The sequence below is a fragment of the Malania oleifera genome, chromosome 8 (genome assembly GCF_029873635.1).
Source record: "Malania oleifera isolate guangnan ecotype guangnan chromosome 8, ASM2987363v1, whole genome shotgun sequence".
NCBI lineage: Eukaryota > Viridiplantae > Streptophyta > Magnoliopsida > Santalales > Ximeniaceae > Malania > Malania oleifera.
In genome coordinates, this window is record NC_080424.1 from 30,169,839 (window position 1) to 30,191,789 (window position 21,951).

General features: G+C 34.6%; 1 protein-coding gene across 2 annotated transcripts; it reads left to right on the plus strand.

Moving 5' to 3' along the window:
- The first annotated feature begins 4,772 nt into the window (after positions 1 to 4,772).
- Positions 4,773 to 11,453, plus strand: LOC131161477 (large ribosomal subunit protein eL30). Of its 2 annotated transcripts, none has more exons than XM_058117259.1 (5): positions 4,773 to 4,953; positions 5,063 to 5,168; positions 5,268 to 5,369; positions 10,892 to 10,960; positions 11,206 to 11,453. In XM_058117259.1, the coding sequence occupies exons 1-5, from the start codon at positions 4,933 to 4,935 to the stop codon at positions 11,244 to 11,246; spliced, it is 339 nt and encodes a 112-aa protein (XP_057973242.1). In that variant the 5' UTR covers positions 4,773 to 4,932; the 3' UTR covers positions 11,247 to 11,453. The 2 variants fall into 2 exon arrangements, with proteins under 2 accessions (XP_057973242.1, XP_057973243.1); XM_058117260.1 differs by having other exon boundaries at positions 4,782 to 4,953; positions 5,066 to 5,168.
- The last annotated feature ends 10,498 nt before the right edge of the window (positions 11,454 to 21,951 follow it).

The window sequence follows — 21,951 nt, forward strand, 5'->3', positions numbered from 1 at the left end:
GAAAAAAAAACCACAGGATATGTAGCTTATATTTATATGTACTTATTGACTGCTTATTTGCAAAGTTTTACCGGGTATAAACGCAAATTCTTACGGTTTTCACAATTTTATGGTTTTGACAAAAATAGGGTTTTTGGCATATGATCCCTAAATTTCTTAAACTACTTTATTTGCACTAAAACTAAAGTAGGAGATGCTTGAAAACTCTCAATAGTAGCAAAAATGATATTTTACGAATCAATTTATATGAAATATATATGATCAAATAAGCGTGACGTATGATATGAATTGATTCTATACTGATTTGAGATGCATGTATATGAACTATGGAGACTAAGGTTCCAAGTGGTTATAAGAAATTGCAGAAAACAGGTGCCAATTAGATACTATGCCAAGTATGAGAAAAGGGTAAAATTGAGAGGTTATGAGTCGGTTTTTACCATAGTATGAATGAAAGTATGCATGAATGAGATTGTGAAATTACTAGAATTGCACAGGTTATTATGTTTTAATGTAAATTGTATATATGATATTGAGACCACAGTTTGTCTCAATAGTTTATGAAACCTTAAAAATCTTATATTATGTAGGCTCGGTATCGTTGCCAAAACAAAGGTACAGTGCAACCACATGAAGTTATTTTTCAATGTGGGTACCTAGTAGTAGGCTTGGTAAGAAGGGCCACTGGTCAAAAGGTGATGCGAACCTCAAACGACACGCGTTGAGACCCAACAAACAATGTTGGAATGCTTGCCCAAGAAAGCTAAAATTCAGATTTTTGGATAGATATGAGTGGTAGACCTCGACCCGTTGTTTACGACAAACAAGAACTTTGGTATATATGACCTCAACCCGTTGTTTAGTGCGAAACACGAACCTTGGTATAAGGGAGACGCCACAAACGGTGGTGGAAAGCCGTTTGATAAGTCGTTGGTGAACGCCACGGGAAATCCCGATAAGTTCGAAAAGTTCTTCAAAAGAACCAAGAAGAAACAAAGCCTCAAAGCCTCACATTTTTATTCCTTTTTTTTCCTTTTTACAATGGTGAGATATATATAGCTAGTATGGGAGACAATGACATTAAACACTTAACAATTCCCACACAAACATGGGAGACAAGAACATTAAATACTTTGCAATTCCCATACAAACATGGGAGACAAGGACATTAAATATACCAACTTACTAGACACATTAATGACTCTCACAACTTACTAAAATACTATGCAAGCTAAGTTGCCTTGCAATACACCATTAAGTCAAATCCCATATTTGAATTAGCACACAATTATTAATAAGGAGATTAGAGTCATTAAGCAAGATTAGCTCCCTCACAAACTTGAATTCAGTTTAGTAAGTCTTCATCTTTCTTTGGGCCATGCTTGGAGTGCCCCATTTTTGAATAAGCTCAAATATCTTGAATCAGCCCGTGAAGTATTTCTTTAATCTTCTTGGATCTCGCTCTGATGATAGGCCCAACTAAAACATATAATGGATCCTTCCATGGTGCTTATTGATTCTCATCATTGCCCCACTCTTCAAAAGGATTCGACCTCGAATCCATTCCATGTAATATTAAACCAATAAGACAAGAAAATATTGTAGAAACAACGAATCAAAGGAGTAGGAAAAAAAAAAAAAAAAAAAATCTGTTTGCTTTCTTTTCTTTTTGACTGTCTCCTTCTTTTTTCTTTTTTTTTTCTTTTCAGACGTATCTTTTGTTTTTTTTTTTTCCAACTTGCTACACGTTACAAAACAAGAACAATGAAACAAAACATAAGATAAAAGATAGTAAACCTGATTTTAGAGCCTAAGCTTTGATACCAAATGATGCGAACCTCAATCGACACCCGTTGAGACCCAGCAAACAATATTGGAATGCTTGCCCAAGAAAGCTAAAATTCAGATTTTGATAGGAAACTCCGACCCAACGTTTATAAGTGAAACGTGGACCGTAAGTATAAAGTAACAAACCCCGACCCAATGATTATAGATTAATCATGAACCGAAGGTATAAAATTTGAACGCCACAAGGAAGAATCCTTGATAAGTTCGCAAGTTCTCAAAAGAACCAAAGAAGAAACAAATCCTCACTTTTCTTGATTTCTATTCAATGAATAATTTAGCTCTTACAATGGCTATATATATAGCTAGCATGGGGGACAAGGATAATAAACACTTAACAATTCCCATACAGACATGGGAGACAAGGACATTAAATACATAGCAATTCCCACACAAATATGGGAGACAAGGACATTAAATACATAGCAATTCCCACACAAACATGGGAGACAAGGACATTAAATATACCAACTTACTAGACACATTTAATGACTCTCACAACTTACTAAAATCCCATGCAAGCTAAGTTGTCTTACAAATTACATATTAAATGTAAACATAAAAGGTCAAAAGTCAAATCCCCTAATTGACTAGCACACCATTAATAAGGGGATTACAGCCACTAAGCAAGATTAGCTTCATCCAAAACATGGATTAAATTTATTAAGCCTTCATCCTTGTTTGGGCCAAGCTTGGAGTGCCCCGGTTTTGAATAAGCCCAAATATCTTGAATTAGCCCATGAAGTGCTTCTTTGATCTTTTTGGATCTCGCTCTAGTGATGGGCCCAATAGGAACATGCAATGGATCCTTTGATGGTGCTTGTTGATTCTCATCAAAAGGGATTTGGGTGGTGATGGCCAAGTTGGACTACAATATGTTATGATGCCTGACGATGATTGTACGTACAGGGCTCGATCAGTGTTTTCTTATTGCACAACCCTTTCCACGGGGAGTTACTGACATAATTATGATAGTTTTGAGTTGGATGGTGTTTTAAATATGCATATACATGATTTAAAAGCTTTATTGGGCAGAGTCACAGGTCTAAGTACCGGGTGGAGGGATCATACAATGTATGGGCCTGTACCCTACCCTAACCTCGGAAACTCTCACTTGTAATGATGCTGGGTTTTACATTATCAGAGTATTATATATGTACTATATATACATTACAGTATTGAGAATGTGCAATTTATGTAACCGTTTTCAAACCAGAATATAACTATACAGTCACACATTAATGTAATATCTTCCTTCTTACTGAGAAGTGTCTCACCCCAATCTTACAACCTTTGTTTCAGGGTTACAGGAAATCAGTCCTAGTCTTCTAGAAAGACTTTGGAGAGTAGCGTCCGGTTAGCTGATGTAAGTTTTGTATGAGTTGTCTAACTAGGATGAGTTTTCTTTTTGGGAATGTAATACAATTTATGTTTTACGTACGAATGAATGTAGATAAGGAACAATTAGATACTTTGGTATATCTATTAGAATCCATATGAATGATTTATGTTTTCCGCAAGATATGTGAGTATAGATCATTATTGAATACCTGTATGTCCTTGTTTAGGGCAGGTGGTTGTGTATGTTATCAGGATTTGTATATGATATGTATATATAGTAGCACTCTGGGGCCGTATTAAGGGCCGGGGCGCTACAACTGGATTATGCAGCAACTTGTTGTTTCATGTTTTTATAACTACTTTTCAAAAAGAAAAAAAAATTACTTTCAAAAAAGAGAGAGACACACACATTAAATAAATACAGTAATCATTCATAGAATAAGTGTTATAATGTACTTATTCTTTGAATTCAAAAAGAAATTGAAAGAATTATCTTATTCACAATGGCACTCCTAAACCCAATCTCTTTTCAAAAATATTTTCCTTCATTTTATATTTTTAAAATTAAAATAAAGTAGCCACTCCGCTTTCTAAAGTAAATAAGCAAGTTAAGGAACCAATGATTTGGTTAACTAAATAAAAATTTTTCATTTTATTTTTAACCAAGAATTTCTTTACATTCTAAATGAAAATTTATGTAAAATTAGTTGAATCACTTTATAATATAGAAATTTATTTTTTTAGAAATATTTAACTTTTCTTAAAAAATATATTTTTGTTTATAAAATGTCTTATTTACACAATTCCCACTATAGTATGGGTTTTATTATTTTTTTTTCAAAGAAATGGTAAGTCTTTCTTTTAAAAGATTAAAATAAATATAGTATTAAAGTTAGCTTATAGGAAATTTTGGTTTTTATATTTAAAAGATAAGAATATTTTTATCAACAAAATAATTAATACTATTTTATTTGTACTTTTATGTATAATATAAAATGATTTATATTATTTACGTTTTTTTTATGTAGCATAAATATATCTATAACTTAAAAATTAAAAATTTTAAATAATAATTTTATAATAATATACAATTAAATTTTTATTGCATAATGCTTAATAAATAAAAAAAAATTCAAAATCTCATAAGGTATGCTAATAGCTATTGGCCCCGTAAGGCTTATTTTGACCTCCATTTGATTTTTAAAAGAATCTTTTAAAAATAAACTAATGAAAAATTGATATTATTTTAAAAATATTTGGCCCCATTGTGAAAAAGGAATGGTTGAAAAGAAAATATTGACACTGAATATTTGATAAAAAAATTGTAAGGTATTTAAAAATATTTAAAATTACTAAAGTAAATATGAATATTTAGAAAATATAATAAATGTATTGATCATTTTGTAATATTTGAAAAATATTATAAAGCACAATAAAATTGAATAATTTATAGGAAAAAAATTAATTTTTCTCTTTTGAAAGTTTCAAATCTAATTTCTAAGTTTTAAATTTGTAATTTTTAAAATTTTATATTAAAAATAACTTTTAAAAATTATTTAAAAAGAAGAAATTGGTAGAAAAAAGAAGTCAAACTCATGCAATAAAAAAAAAAAAAAAAAAATCTGTTTTGTGTATATAGGAATGGAAAACTAGAAAATTAAACTAGATACAAAACCCTAATCCGTTCTGCTTTACGCTCCCGGACTGGGGTTTTGCGCTCTCCGACTTCTGTGTGGAGCAGCAGCCATGGCATCGGGAAAGAAGACGGTACCTGCTCCTCTCGCTCTCTCTCTCTCTCTCTCTCTCTAAATCCCTCATCGATCTATTTTCTTGTAGCCGCTGTCTGAAATATTGGATTTGGTTTGCGAATGTGCAGAAGAAGACTCATGAGAGCATCAACAACAGACTTGCTCTTGTGATGAAGAGTGGGAAATACACCCTCGGTTACAAAACGATTCTGCGCTCCCTCAGAAGTTCCAAAGGTCCTTTCTTATTTTTCTCATTTTGAACTTGGATTTGATTTGTACCATTGATCATCTGTTTTTGAGAGACTGATCATTGCTTATTATTTGAAAATGTAGGTAAGCTGATAATAATTTCAAACAATTGCCCTCCATTGCGGAAGTCTGAGATCGAGTACTATGCAATGCTTGCCAAGGTTGGAGTTCACCATTACAATGGAAGTAAGTGCTTCATTTTTATCTTCTGACCCGCATTAGACACTTCCTTTTTTTATCGTTTTTAGTCTATGATGGTTTTGAGCTTGACGAGATTTGTCGTATTTGGATTTGAAATTTCAATGAAAAACTGAATAGAGTATGCTTTCTTGGTGTAAATGTTGCACCATGGTCGTAGTTTTGCTGAGACAGGCTGTATATTTGTTGATCCCATCCTTATTACATTGCTTATGACGTAGCTAATTTTGCCACTAAACAACATGAATGATCTATATCTTGGTTGCTAAGTCGAGCTTAGCAAAAAAAAAAAAAATTTTAATATCATTGCAATATGTGAAAATTAGGAGGAAAATTGAAGAACTAAATTGGACCCAAAATGATCAGATTTGTTGCCTCCATTATAGACTTTATTGATTGATATGGTTCATTGGGTTGCTCGGTACCATTGCCTCCATTATAGATGCATGTTTGAGCATGCAGCTTCTCTATAGTTGACTTGTGTTAGAACCTCAATTTTTTTTTGCCCATGTTTGCAGCATTGGGACCTAGGAAGCGTCACACTCCTAGAAACCCCAAGTGTCATTATTTGACATTGCTGTATGACGACATGCGATACGGCCTAACGTGTGTTGAAAACTAAATTAAAAAATTTAATTTTCCAATGCAATTGAGATCTCCTTAGTCCTTACACATTTTGAACATGATCCAAACATGTTTTTTGTGTTTTTATTGTACTTTTTGGTTAGGTTACAACTTGTTGTTGGACCAATGTTATGTTTCTAATGGCTAGTCGATTTTTTTCTTTTTGTTGTTGGATGATTTTTAATTAGTGAAGATACTTTTATGCTTGTGTTATAAATCTGATGGTGCTTTTATGGAGATGTAGTGTCAAATTCTGAATTTGAATTGTGATTGTTAAAAAATCTACCAGAAAGACCCTGACACTATATAGTATCAATATTTGGTAGGATTAGATAAGGCTTGGTGGGGTTTACTTCTTCATGAAATGGATAGAGGGCAGCCTCGTGCACAAAGCTCCTGTGTATGTGGGGCCTAGGGAAAGGGTGGACCATGATGGGTCTATATTATGTTGTCTTACCTTACATTTTTGTAAGAGGTAGAAGAAATAGTTTTGTATATCCAAGAGTTAAAATATTGTGGACTCAAAATTTTGGAATGATGTTCATTAAGTGATTTAAAGTCAATATTTAGTTTGAGGGTGTAATTAGATGTTTGATATCTAATACAGGATTTGATACAATCTTGGCGGATCTAGGAAGCATGGCTTGGGAGTGGGGAATATAAATAATAAAATTATGGATAATGTTTACAATGTTTGTAATTAATACATTTTCCTTTGATTTTTACCTAAAGCATCCACTAATTAACATCATGAATTGCTAGGATTCATTAGTTAGAATCATGCTTAAGTGCATTCCGTCAATGCTAAAAAAGAGTCAAAAGCTACATCATTATGTGCACAACATAAATATATATATATATATATATATATATATATTGCCAAAAGATAAACTCTAAACCAATAACCCGACTGTAGTACCTCTCCTTCTAGCATAAAAGTCATCTATTATTGAATTAGTATTGAACTATTGAGCAATTTATTTCTCGATGTATATAATCAAGGTATTCGCAAGAAATTCATCTTCCATCTTTTTGTGAAGTCTAGTTTTAACAAGACTTGGCTGAAAAGCACTCTTAGTTGTAGGAATAGGGAAAATTAAAACAAGTCGAAGCAATCTATCAACAAGAGGGTAGATTTCTGACTTTCTCGTTTCACCAACTTTCTGTATAATTCAAGAACAGTTGACACTTTTTTAAACCGCGCTACGACAAACATCAAGTTGATAATGTTGCAACTGATGTCTTAAATGCAACTTTTCTTGCTCAGTGAAATCTTTGGTATAAAATTATTTGCATGCAAATATCATCAAAATTGAAGGAATTGTAGTCATCCTTTAGATCGAATGTTGAGTTAAGAATGAGTAGCTCCATAGCATCATCCTTAAATCTTGTGTTCAACTCTTGCAATTGAGAGTTGATGGTTGCAAGAAGCACATCAACTTGAAATGGTGGCCTATTGTAGCAAGATCTTTTTGATGATGAGGTCAATTTCGACTTGCTGTACACAAACAACGTATTCCTGGAATTTCTATTCTATGCTTTTCACAAAATGATTTAACCTTTTTAAACAATGGATCCTATCCATCCTCTCTAAGCTCTGAGTGAGACTTTTCATTGATACTAAAAAATACTTTATGTTGACTATATCTTGAGAAATTGAGATTTGCGTTGCAATGCTTGAAAAATCATTAGCAGTCTCCATAATCTCTTTCCTCAAATGAAGGATAAACACAAACCCAAAAGAAGTGATTGTGCTATAAGTTTCATCTACATGACTTCTTTAAGAAAAGGACCCGTTGGCAATTATATTTTTCAAGATAGGACAAGTGGCTGCAGACATATTTATCAAGATGCAAATAGAGCTCAAGGGAGAACTCCAACGAGTATAGTAAGGATGTTTAAGAGTGCCAACTTGACTCAATTCCTTATTAGTATCGAGTTGTTCACTAGTAAACAATTTTTTGATTTTTGAAACTTAAAGAACTTTTAATTGGTCATGTTGTTTGCAAGACAAACCAAAGATATTGACAAAAAAATTCAACTATGAGAAAAATTAATGAATGGAGATAACCTCTCTTGATGCCCCAGCTAGTGCTAATTGGAGATGATGAGCAAGACAGTGAATGTCATACGCATTAGGACACTCATTAGAGAATAAAGTTTGTAATCCCACCCATTCTCCACACATGTTACTAGCTTCATCTTATCCTTGGCCTTGAATATTTTATTTTCTTAAGTTGTATCAAGAAAGCAAAGATGAAAATTTCATTGATTAAGCTTAAAAATGTAGTATGCAACACATGGACAAGATCAAATAAAGCTCCCAAACGTAGTCATTTATATCAACATATCGTTAAACAAGAGCCATTTGTTCTTTTTTTGATTCATCCCTTGCTTTATCCACAATAATGCAAAACTTTGCTCTGCCAATCCCCGTCATAATGACCTTTTTTTATTTTAATAGAAATGACTTGCAATATCTCCTTTTAAATCCCATGTGAAATGTATGATGCATTTTGTGGAGCATTTTGAAACACAACTGATGTAACGTCTTTATTATAAGAGGCTAAAATATTCACCATTTCAATAAAGTTTCCTTGACTCCTTGAATCCAAGCTTTCATCATGACCCCTTGAAGCACAAGATTGAGAAGTTAGCCACTTAACTACATCAATTGTGGTTTTCAACCTCAATCGATTGTTAGCAGTTTTTTGAGATGTTTGCTTCTCAAGAATCTTTTCAATGTATTGTGCTTGACTTGCAAGATCCTGACATCATTTCAAAGAACTTTTGTGCAATGAATTAGAAACTTTCCCATCATGATTTAGGAAAGCACACTTTCCCCCTTTTTAACTTTCTTCTGATATCAAAATCCCTCGATAATAATTGCACTTGATCCAGAAGGTCCACCTAAAGGAAAACAAAATGCTGCATCTTTTGCTAGGGAGTACTCCAATCAATTTGGAAGTAACTTGTACCAAAATGCTTAAAAGCAGAAGATGATGCTTATCATTGGATAATTTGAAGAAAGATGTTGATATGACCTAGCTTTGACATAAGCTCGTTGAATCTCATCTTATTGATTTAGAGGATAATCCCATATAGGTTGATGTTTTCCTTGATCTTGTTCCAAAGAAGAGAGATCAACTTCATTAAAATTTTATTTGAGGAGCTTTGGAAGCATGTTGAGAAGAAATTGGAGGTTCGACATTAGATGGAGAAGCAAAAGCATAAGATCCAACCGTAGTTTGTTGGCTAACTTTATATTTTGGAAATCCTTTTTTTTTTTTTTTTAAGGCATCAATTATAGTTTTCTTTACCATGATTCTCCTAGTACAAGATTTTCAAGTTATCTCATAATTATCATCATCATTTAAAATTGCAATCAATTTTGTTGCCCTTTTTGAAAGGGTTGGCGGTAAGTGGATTTATGGGTTTTTATCATGTTTAACCCATACCTGATTACCTAGTCCAATTGGGTTGGATTGGAATAGATCATCTAATGAGTTCAATTTTATGTTCCAAATTGCAAATTACATAAATTTGGGTTAACCTAGCAAAACTTGGGATACTCGGCTGTAATTGTCTAAACCTAGTGAAACATTTGGGTTGACCCTACTAAAAAAGAAAAAATTAAGGGTGAAAGACATTGTCCTCCCTTGAGGTTAGCCCAAAAAAGGATGGAGCCCTCTAAAAATTCCCACACCTTCCTTCAGATTTCCCAAAAAAAGGCTAACCTTCCTTCAGGTTTTAGAAATCTTGTAGTCTTTGGATATTTAATTTCTAGGAAACTCATATCCCCTCCATTAAATTTTTTTTTTCCCAAATAGTCGTAGGAGTATAAGTGTTCCAAAAATAAAATATTCAAGGAGGTTTGTGAGATTTTTGAAACCTCAAGAGAGGTCTTGTTGTTTTGCCTAACCTTAGGTGAAGTTTGGGGTTTTTAAATGATAAAGAGATGATTGCGTCTTTTTGCCAAACTTCAGGGATGTTATTGTTCTTACCCAAACCTTAAAGTATTGGCACCAAGGTGTTTTGAACCTAGGACCTTTTGTCATGATCATGCATGGCTCACAGATAAGTGAGGTTGTGTTCTCACTTCATTTTAATCATAAATGTATACACAAATAAATATGGTGAAATTTCACCACATATACATCATTCCTACTAACTAAAGGAGACAAATAAAAGTTTCAATGTAAATGTTGTGTTTTTTAAACTATTTTCAAAATCTTTTTTTTTTTTTTTTTGTGTATTCATAAAATTAAAATTTTAAATGCTGAATAGATTCATAAATTAATATTTTTTAAAGATAAGTTCTCCGTATTTTTCACACTTTCTTGTCTATTACTACTCAAAAATTGTTTCTGCACTTTCCAAAATACTTCAAAACATAAAAATAAACAATAAAAGTGGCACATAACAGTCCTAATTGTTGCTAGTATCTATTTTGTTGTGGTCAGTATTGGAGAGTGCATGGGTGATATTGCCATGTGGGAGGGTTCCAATATAATGTTTATTAGGAAGATTTTGGACATACAAGGACAGGTTAGATCTAGTCCCTTGAGGCACTTTTATTTGGCAAATCGCAAGGCTCAATAGGCAAAAGTGGACATATCTCAGTAGAGCTGGTCTCAGACCATTAAACCTGGACTATGAACAAAGTTCAGTTTTACGTTGTTCAATGTATGCTATATATCCCAAGAGCTGCATGTCATTGCCACAATGGTTAACAGGGCAGAAACTCTTAACTCAGGGTGGGCAATTTTGATTGTCCGAGGTACTTAAAAGAGTTGAGGTTGATGATATTTTGACTTTTGCCTTTTCCCCTTAATAGACGATTTGTAATTTTTTCCTCCCCATTTGGCTTTGGGCTGTGGTTTCAGATAATGTTGATTTAGGGACAGCCTGTGGGAAGTATTTTCGTGTGTCATGCCTCAGCATCATTGACCCAGGTATTGAAATTGTTTGCCATGTTAAATTATTTTATGTTGTGCTTGGGAGGATGGAGTTCAAGTCTTAAATTTGAATTTGTGTTACTTCGGCCAGAAACTCAATACAAATTTGTATTTCATTTTATGTAAATCCACACAAATCCAAATAAGGTCTGAAAACCAAGCTCCCAAATGCATGGCTAAGGTGCGTTTTGAATATTCATCCCAGCCAGCTGCCTAATTACTTGTCTTAATGCATTTTTCAGGGGACTCAGATATCATCAAGTCACTGCCTGGTGAACAGTGAGAGACCGTATTAGATAACCTTATTGTCCTAGGCATCTAATTATGTTCCTTACTGTTTTTGTAGCTATATAGAACCCTAAAATGTTGAATGTGCCATCATCTAATGCTGTTTTCACGTTTACAGCCTACCCGTGATTCATTTTATGTGGGTGATAATATTTTTTAAAACTCGAGGTGAGAGACTAATATGGTTGGCTGTCTTACTGAATGATCATCTCTCTCTCTCTCTCTCTCTCTCTCTCTCTCTCTCTCTCTCTCGTCCGTTGGTGATTTTTATTTTTTATTTTTAATTACGTGCTGGATGCATATAGTGTTTTGCTGTAAGAAACAGTGGTTGCTGCTTTTAAGTTTATGCTGGTGAAGCCTTTGTGATTTATTGAGTCCTAAAGCTGACGGTAAATTGGGGCTGTGACCAATAATAGCATGTGATGAAGATAGGATGTCTAATGAGATGGCAGCCATGGAGGAGGTAGGTGTTGGTGTTAGAAGGAGATGTTAGCTTTATGACTGTTGGCACCGAAGGTGGAACTTGCCACCTTTTGGCCCTACTCTCATCTCTTGCTAGTTACATCCAACCCTTCTTATCTAACAAATAGTTACCAGTTGGCCCTGCCCTACTCTATACTTCTATTTTCATCAAGATTCAGTCACTTACTCTTTGGTTTCTTAAAAAGGCTATTGCTTTTATAATTTGTTTTGAGGATATTTTATCAGCATTTATTTATATCTATATATATTTGAAAAAAAATTGTTCCAATGGCATTGAGAGAATGGTCTAACTAGTGGTATTGCTTTTTTTTTTTTTTCTATATATCAATGTGTTCGGGGGTAGGCTGATTCTAGACTTGGGATTTGAATTTTTTGTCTCCCGAACAAAATGTTAATATAAAACTATATTGAATTTTGTTCATATTTGTGCATTCTAATCGAAATATTGAAATCTATGATTAAAAAAAGACCACATGAATATTTTTCCGAAGTGGTATTATTCCTCATTTTTATTTTATGAATTTTTTTTTTTTGCTTTTATATTTGTAGCATAATCTTCAATAGATGAAGGCAGAGGATGCACATAGGGCAAGGTGTACATGGTGTCTATTTTTCACTAATTGATTTTGTAATTACAAGTAATATTATTTCTCTAATTTTTTAAAAAATTAATTTTATTTTTATCTTAACAAAAACTTTAATCCCCTATCTGTAATTTTAAATAACCATGGTCTTCAGAAAGTCTTGAGGCCAGTGTAATATATTTTGTGACTTCTGTTTTGCTGAAAGTATGATTATTGGGTTCGTCCCGGGTGTCCACCTACCGTCAACGACGTCCGTTTTACGGTCCGTCGCACCGGCCAGTGACTAATCCCACGCCCTGCAGTGCGGCCCCACACACCACAGAGAGGTAAATTTCAGGCGCCCAGCAGCAGACTCGAACCCGGGGTGCCAGGATTAGGCTCACCTCGTGAAAGGAAACGCCCGAAGTCCGCTCTGCCAATTGAGCTCAGGCCTGGGGGCTGCTGAAAGTATGATTATTGTTCATATATGATGTTGTTCCATGATATAATGGGTCTTGTTTTTGAATTGCCATTAAGAATTACATGTTGAACTAAATTTCTCTAGGAATCTAGCAATCTAAATCGAATAAAAATAATTTTAAGAGATAAGTCATTTCATAATTAGGAATGAGATTATTAAAAATGCTATTTCTGAAGAATATATTTTTTATCTTCTTAATGAAGCACTTCTTAAAAGATAATTTGTCATATTAAGGTTAATTTTGATTTGCAAATTATCTATTTTTAGGAATAATTTAGTTTTAATAAGTAAGTTACAATTAGTTGTAGACATCCCAATTTTTCCAAGACTCGTATAATAAAATTTAATAAATTTTTTTTTCATGAAAAAAAAAATGTATATATATATATATATATATATATATATATATATATAGGAAAAATGAATTATAGGGAAAATTCTAAATACAATCATTTTACTTTGAAAATAACAAAAAAATAAATAAATAAAAAAAGAGAAAAAAAAAATAATAAAAAGTTAGGCGCTCGAATCTCCTATTGACACATGCACACATGCACAAAAGAAGTAATTAGAAAAATTAGTAATAAAGATTGAGAAATTTGTTTCTTAATTTGATTGATCTGTAATAAAGATTGAGTGATCTGTTTCTTAATTTGATGGATTTGCTTTTTAATTGATTGATCAAATTTAAATGCTCTCGACACACATGTAAGGAAATCGGCAATAAAAATCGGGTTTCAATGCTCCCAAGCACATTATGGATGTTGTTTTTATTTTTATTTTTATTTTTTTTGTTTTTTTGTTTTTAAAAAGAAGGATAAGACACATGGAAGGATAAACAACTAAGAAATCAACAATAAAGATTGATTGATTTATTTCTTAATTTGATTGATTCGTTTTGATTTGATGTTAAATGTTGATCAATATTCCCAAGCCTATAAATAGTGGCTTCTTGAGGAACACAAATATTCGAAGGCGATCATAGAGATTCACACACACAATCACACAGAGAGCACAAGCAACCGTGAGAGAAATCATAGAGCTTTGATTGAGAGGGGAGTAGATAGAGTCAGACAGACAATCCCAAGTGAGCTGAGAATTTGGATTGTTGAAGAATTAAAGAATGGAAAACCTACAGACGACCTGAAAGAGTTTCAGGGCAAACATTCAGAGTCCAAGGTTTGAGGAATAGTAAAGTAAAAGACCAGGAGCAAAGAGGACCAGAAAAGAACTGACATTGGACAAGAAGGTTGAAGGAGTTGAAGATCAAATGTTGGTTTTGTTTTATTTTTGTGTTTTGATTTGATTTCACGCTCAATCATATAAATAAATTAATGCAAAAATTGTTCTAAAATTAATCCATTGACCTGACCCATTAATCCGACTCATTGACACAGCCCATTAAACTAGATTTGACACATTTTGACTTGTGGACCCAAAGACTCAAAACCCAAGTCCAAATTTGGACCTGGGTCCATCAACCCTTGATTTTGCTTTCGGCTAAGGTGACCCAATGCCCCAAAGCCCAAATAGGCTAGGCCCAAGTCTGTCCTGGAAAAAAAAAAAAACTAAACTAGTCAAGCCATGCCCTTAGGCCTGACCCAATTTTGGAACCAAAAACCCAAATCCCACAACCAAAAGACCAAATCCCAAATCACAGAACCAAAAGCCCATAGCCCAAATCCCATAATCAAAAGCCCAAGCCCAAGTTTTGGAATCAAAAGCCTAACCGTAGATTAAGCCCAAACACTCATACTAGCCTAATCATAGATTAGGCCTAATTGTGCCTAACCTAATTTAGGCCCTTAACCTAACCTAACTCAGCCCCTTTACCTAACTTAACCTGACTCGAACCATCCCCTAGCCTAGACCAAACCCTAACCCAACCTAGCCTTGACTCGGGTCAATTTGCTTAACCTCATCGTCCTGTTTGGACAACTAGAAAGTATGAGAATGTTCACCAAGAAAATAAAAAAAATGAAGCAAATAAACATCAAGAGAAAAATAAAAAGAAAATAAGAAAAAAGGGGAGGGGTAGACTCATCTTTGGGGTTCCATTTGAGTTGGGTTCGAGGACAGAACCATAGGGCAAAAAACTTGAATTTTGTATTCTCCAACACCTACAAAAGAGAGAAAATAAAAAAAAAAAGAAAAATAAAAAAAGGAAAGGATATAAGAAGAAACATAAAAGAAACGAGTGAGATAGCGAGAGAAGACAGAAAAGAAATGAAAGGAAATAGGAGGAAAAATGAGAGAAAAAGAAAATAGAGTTCAGAAAAGAGAAAGAAACATGGAGAGAAACAGAAAAGAAAAGAGAGACAAAAAAGATGGGAAAGAGTCATGGTGAGAAATAGAAGTGAGAGAGAGAGAGAGTCTATGAGAGAAGAAAGAACATAAGTGAGAAGAAAGAGAGAGAAAAAGGAAGAAGAGAGAGAAAGGAAATAAGAGAGAAAAGATGAGAAAAGGAAAAAAAATGGTTTTTATATTAGGTCTTAGTGGGACACGTGTCACCATCCGTATGGTGATACATGTCACAACCAAACCATGCTTTTGAGTGACAACATGGAGCAATTTTGGCCGTTCGATATGTGTTTTCTCTATATGGCCGAATTGTTATCACATCAGCAATCCGAGTCATGTGGTAGGCTTGCCAAGACTTGGGTCCTTAACTACCAAAGATAAAATTTATACTACCTAACAATCCCAAGTTCAGTAGAAAGTGGGGAAGTCGAGTGTCGATCCACGGAGACCTAAAGTGCAGTTATAAGACCACTTCCAAATTAGTTTATCACAATCTTGTTATGAAAAAGAAGTAAAATGTGGTATTTTTCAATGGTGATTTACTAACAAACTACTGGAAACATTTAAATGAAAGCATGTAAATCTATATTAACTCTACTCATACAAAGTAATGTTTAGACATGAGTACAATTTAGGATGTTGTTCTATGTAATCTAAGTTCAGTGAGTTTATTGTACTAAACTAACCGGAACTCGGCTAAATAATCCAAGGAGCCATTTAATGGCATAGAGTAACAAGGGTGCACCAGCCGTTCAGAGGACGATTGGGAACTGGAGTATACTCTATCACAAACGATCACGAGAACCTCTATGGAAGACTATAGCCTAATACGTGTACCTGATTGAAACTGTGAAGGTGCTAATCTTGTCACTAAATATTGTCACAATCTAAACCATAACTGAAAGCAGTAAAGGAAAGCTATAAATCAAAGCAAGTAAAATGAAAGCTTGTAAAAAGATCATCCCTTTGCATTCATCACATCTGTCACTAATGCCAGTAAGTACAAAAGAAGATTGTGTAATATACACGGAGAGCACATGAACGCCACCGATTGTCATAGGCCATCAGACACTTCATACACGAACCAAAATAGGAATTGAAAACTTATTCTAACTAATCTACAATGGCTCTTAATGACATCTTAAGTCTGTCACTAACCTAAGAGAGGCCAAAGAGGAACCCAAAGCTCATCTTCAAAGAAATTATTTATAGGCTCTAGGGTTTACAAGGTTTGTTTTACATTTTAGGAAAGTTTGCAGCAAATCTCACAGAGAAGATCGTCACTGTCGACCAAGTCGCTCATATGTCTTTTTTGTGTGCACCTGGGTCAAGACTCACAGGAAATCAGGAATTCGAATCTTCAATGTCTTTGACTGTGTCGCGCCTCAGGGTTTTGTTGGTCGAGTTGATGGTTGAGAGTTGCAAGATCTCGATCTTTAGGAAATCTTAGGAACTTGACATAGTCGCCCCTCAAGGTCTCTTGATCGAACACTTCATCAAGGCTCTCGGTAATTCTGATCTCAATTCTAGCTTAGTATCTCAATGTGGTCACCTTGGAGAGTCACTTGGTCAAAGACTTGGTCGAATCTTGCAGCATTTTGATCTCAATCTAAGCCTTGGAGTTTGCAAGTAAAGACTTAGTCGCCTCTTATGCTGCTAGTCGCACCACATGGTCGAACACCGTCTTCTTGTCCTTTGATGATTTAAAGCTTCAGGAGCTTGGCTGAGCATCTGATTTGAGCTTTGAGTCCTCCAAATCCTCCCTTGGCTTCTCATAATGCTTAACTCCATGGTTTTAACCTGTATTTCCTGAAAACACGAACAAACCTTGAATAGCTCCGAACAATGATAACAATGGGTAAATAAATAATAAAGTAAGAATAAGTAAAGGTACATGAGGGTCTTAAATCATGCATTTTAAGAACTCATCACAACCCCTAACTTACACTTTGCTAGTACTCATGCGAAGCAAAATCTAAGAAATTTTACAAAATCCTACCTACCTTTTCTTTCATGGGAAACACGGTTGCATTGCAACAAGACTTTAAACCCCTATATTTATCCTAGTTGATGAGTTCTAGTCTCGCGAGGGTTTCCAAGCTGGTACCCACAAAAACTAGTTCAGTGAGCAAAAGATAAGAACACATGCAGCACAATCATACCATTTTTACATATAGAGATATAACCTTATTACATACAAGTTCCTTTATACATGACTACTACACACACACACTCCGCAACAATTCAATCATGCAAATCTCAACAATACACAACCATCTCAAGACACAACTCATAGAGAATCAAACCATGATTATAATTCATAGTTAATATTAGTATGTAAATCCAGGTATGAATAGGCCACTTCACAAGGCACGTGTAAGGTATATGATTTGCTTTACTCAGAGTGCCCTGGGACACCTACAGAACGATTGCCTTGACTTAGCCTCACTGGTTTATTCTCTCAAAATTCACTCTAGAAAATGGGCTCACTCTCATATGTGAGGAAGAGTGTCATGATCAAACGTTCCACATATTTGAAGAACTAACGCTTAAAAATGTGGAGTGGACTAGTCTTATAGGAAAGGAATCCAGCTTTTACTGAGGTGTCGGGTCCTTCATCCAAACATCTTCTCACTTACTCGCCACATTCAATCAAGACCACCATAGATAAACTTATTCCTAGACTAAGCGTAAATTTAGCAAGTGCATTGGTTAGCAAAAGATTCTTCATACGTGTAGAATTGTGGTGTCATGTCCTTAGCTTGATCTCTTTATATTTGTTTATAACATGTGTATATTTTTTGTTTTCATTTCCTCTACTCAAATTTTTATTCTTATTTTTTTTTTCATTTTCTTTCTTTGCATGGTTAGCTAAGACAATCATTACACTTTTATATTGTCTTCATATCTCCAATGGGAATGTAGCTTGAATAGGAGTCCATGGAAAAAGTCTGTCTCTAGAGGTTGCTTAACCTTCACGTCTTGAGTAAGTTATAAGACCTAGATTTATATCTCCCCATTTGATTTCACCTCTAGGCTAACAAGTGCAAGAACAAAGACTAGTTGACAAAGGAAATCCAGCAAAAGAAGGAAGGTTGAGTTTTATAAATTTAGAGTTTGACGTCAAAAACTCCAGAAGTGAATGAACAGGCTCAACAGTACCTCATAAGGTGTCATAGTCGGTTGTTCTCTCAGTGCTCTCAAAGATTCCTAAGTGTTACAAATCACGTGTAAGTGTGTTTTCAGCCTCATGAAGTACCATCTAAATATAAGAGTTTACACAACATTATTAACCCAAACAAACCTCTAGTCAAACTACCTGGGGTAATACCAAGATATCGATCATGTTATGAAAATTTTACACAACTAATTTACTACATTGTTAGTCAGCATAAAAGTATGTAACTGCGAAGCCTATGCATGTAACACTAGCTTATATAGGTGTATATGGAGGGTATAATGTATGTTAGCATGGCTTGGACAAATAGAGTTCACTAGAAATTTTCAAAAATTTAAAAATTTTCATTTTTGTGCATGAAATGTGTCATGCAGTGTGCCACCTCCTACCCCCAACTTAGAACTTCAGTGTCCTCATTGAAGTGTAGAAAGAAAGATAGAACCTGGGCATAGTGCATGGTGCTAGTAATATCAAATAGTGCATCTGTATATTATAGAATCTAGAAATAGCATGCATGCAAACATACAATGTAGCACAACAAACATGAATATCAAAAACACCATGTACATTGCATTAATAGCTAGAAGTTAGTACATTGTGATACGAGTAGTACAATGTCAATCAAATCGTGGTGTTAAGAAGGATAAAAAAAGAAAAGGAAACACAAAAACACGTGTGCCTTAGCAACACAAAAAAGCAGTCTGAACTGAAGCTTGGATAGCCATCCCTTGCCCTATACTAGTCCTCTTTGGAAGAGCCGCCAATGTCGTATGAAGAGTTGCCTCCTCCCAAATCACTAGAAGCGTCAGATAGAGCAATAGCCGTCGATTGGCGGTCCTCGGACAAATGTACACTCGAAGCGGCCCCCTTCTCCACAGAAACATAAGCTAGAAAAACTATGGTTGGTGATGGCACCTGAGCAGGTGCCTGAGAGGTAGGCTCAAATGCCACTGGGGCAGCAGAGGATGTAGATGGTGGAGAGACCATCCTAGATCAACTATAGCACCAGATGATGGGAGGTGGTTGGACTTGCAGTGGAACTAGTAGCCGTGGTATGTCCACTGGTAAGATAAGAGCAGTAGTCATAGTCGAGCTGGCGAGGCAAGTGCGAACGGAGGTAAAGGCTTAGAGATTGGCACTGGACTGCTAGTATTTGCGAAGCTGAATGGGGGACTGATCCTTACCCGCTGTGGCAGCTAGCATAGAGGTTTGTGACGCCCCCATTTTCATACCATTTTTTTAAAATAAATAATATTCAAACATCGGCCACGTCAAAATCTCTGATGCCATTTAAACATAACTTGACCCGAAACGGGTACCGGGTAATCAGTCAAACTTATATAAACTACCCTAACAGCGGAAGTCAATAATTACAAAACATCCTGAATACAATTACCCAGAGTAATGTACATCCAATTACATATACATGTCTAACCTATTTCCAAAACAACAAAACACCCTAGGTGTAACATACATCCCTAGCTCAAAACACTCACCCTGTCTATTAGGGTGTAGGTTCCCCTCTATCTCGGAGCTATATCTCCTGGTCTGTCATGATTCCCTGATATATTAGATATTTGAGTGAGACACATCTCAGTAAGACTGAATAAATTATTTACAATGTGTGACAGTAAGAGTTTTGTTATATCATAATATTCTTATTTCAGTGATAATACCATTTGAGAAAAATATATCTTTTATGCTCATAATCATATAGATATAAAACACAAGCTTTTATAAGCTTTAATTCCATTTTTCAACTTATTCACATGCAACCCATATTTACCAGTGAAAGTTCTCGAGGATAAGGGAGGTTTCATGCCTATACATGTAGCCCCCCTCTGCTCTGATATCGTTTGTAACCCTGCCCGATTAACTTGGGTACAACTACAACTGATATTTATTAGGACACTCACCTTACTTAGTAAGCCCTCAGGCCGAGAGTTTTACTTCGCCTTATTTATTTATGTTATTAAACTCACTCTTTCTTTTCTCTTTTCCATTTCATCATCTAGCATATGAGTGTCCTCGGTAACCAATACATACGTGTTTGTAACTTATGGCTGCCCTGAGGATATTCTCCATGCCATGCTTCCCCCTATGGTCAAGGTTGTGTGGCCTAAAGGTTAGATCTAAACTGCAGTTGGCCTACCCGATTAGATCAAAATAAACAATCCATATACCTGTCTGTAGTACGAATGGCCTACCTAACTCTGGTCTGGACTCTAGAGGGCAAAACTACCCTTCTCACTGGCTTATTCAACTGTCACGCCACACTCTCAACGAGACCGTGAGGTTGCACTTTTCATCTGCTAGCATCGGTACCATGCTCAATATCAACAACCGTTCATCAAGATTCTCATTTGCTCATTTCATTATTCACATTTCTCATTCACATTCTAGTGTTCACATTGTAGTAATCACATTGCAATTTTCACATTTCCAGTATTCACATTTCAACATTCATATTGCAGTATTCACATTACAATATTTACATTTTCATATTCACATTCCAATATTCACATTGCAATATTCACAATTTCATGATCACATTTCTAGTATTCATATTTCAACATTCACATTGTTGTATTAACATTGTAATATTCGCATTTTCATATTCAAATCTCATCTCATAATGGTATATATCATATTTCAATATTCTCATCATTTTTTGTTTCTTTCTCATCTTTTTAATACACATTCCATTCTCATAATAGTATATATCTCATTTCACATATCTCAACATTTCTTAATTAAACATAATTCATCATTTCATATCTTTCAAATCCCAAAACATCACAATTCAGTAAGACTCATATGCCACACAATTTCGTCTATTATCCATATTATAGTATATATAGTTAAAAACATCATATCACCATTTTCACATATTTATTCAACCCATAATTTGAAAAATATTGGTATAATTTATTCCCTTTGCCTAGCTTACTGAGAGGTCTACTAACACCCTAATCCTACGCTCCTTGGTGTTCGCAGCTCAAAAGCTTGAAATTCACATTTCTCTAAATTAATCAACTCAATTCCCATAACAATTTTCATTTAACACTTCCTAGGTTTTGAATATTTCAAATAGCCTATTAAACCCTAAAATACTTCACTTACCCTGATTTTGGGATGGTGCCTCAGAACTCCAAATTGAAAATCTGCTTCGGTCAAAGCACAAGAAATCTTCCCACGAACCTTGTGGTATCTTCTAATCATTAATTCGAGCTAAGGTTGGAGTGAAATCGTAGAGAGAAGGGAGAGATAGCCATAGGTTTTAAAAATAGAGAGAGAAAGGATTTTGTTTGTTTAACGAAATCATGCTCTAGTGATCCCTTTTATTTTTGCACTGCAGAGAAAATCATCGCCGATTTTCTCTGGCTCTCAGAAAATTGTTTTGATTTTCTCTTTAACCAGCTTAGTTTTACCGTTTTACTTGTTACCAGCCCACGGTAAAACCATATAACCATCGACGGTTTTCTTAATACTCTAAAAAACTGTCGCAAATTTTCTCTTCACCAAATCAAAAATCCTCCTTTTCCAATTATTTTTATTATTATATTTTCTAAGTCTCTACATTCTCCTCTCCTTATAAAATTTCGTCTTTGAAATTTGCTATCTGTTTTATATACCAATCTCAGAGCGAAATATGATGTAATTTTATTAATTACCCTCACTTGTGGCAAAGGAA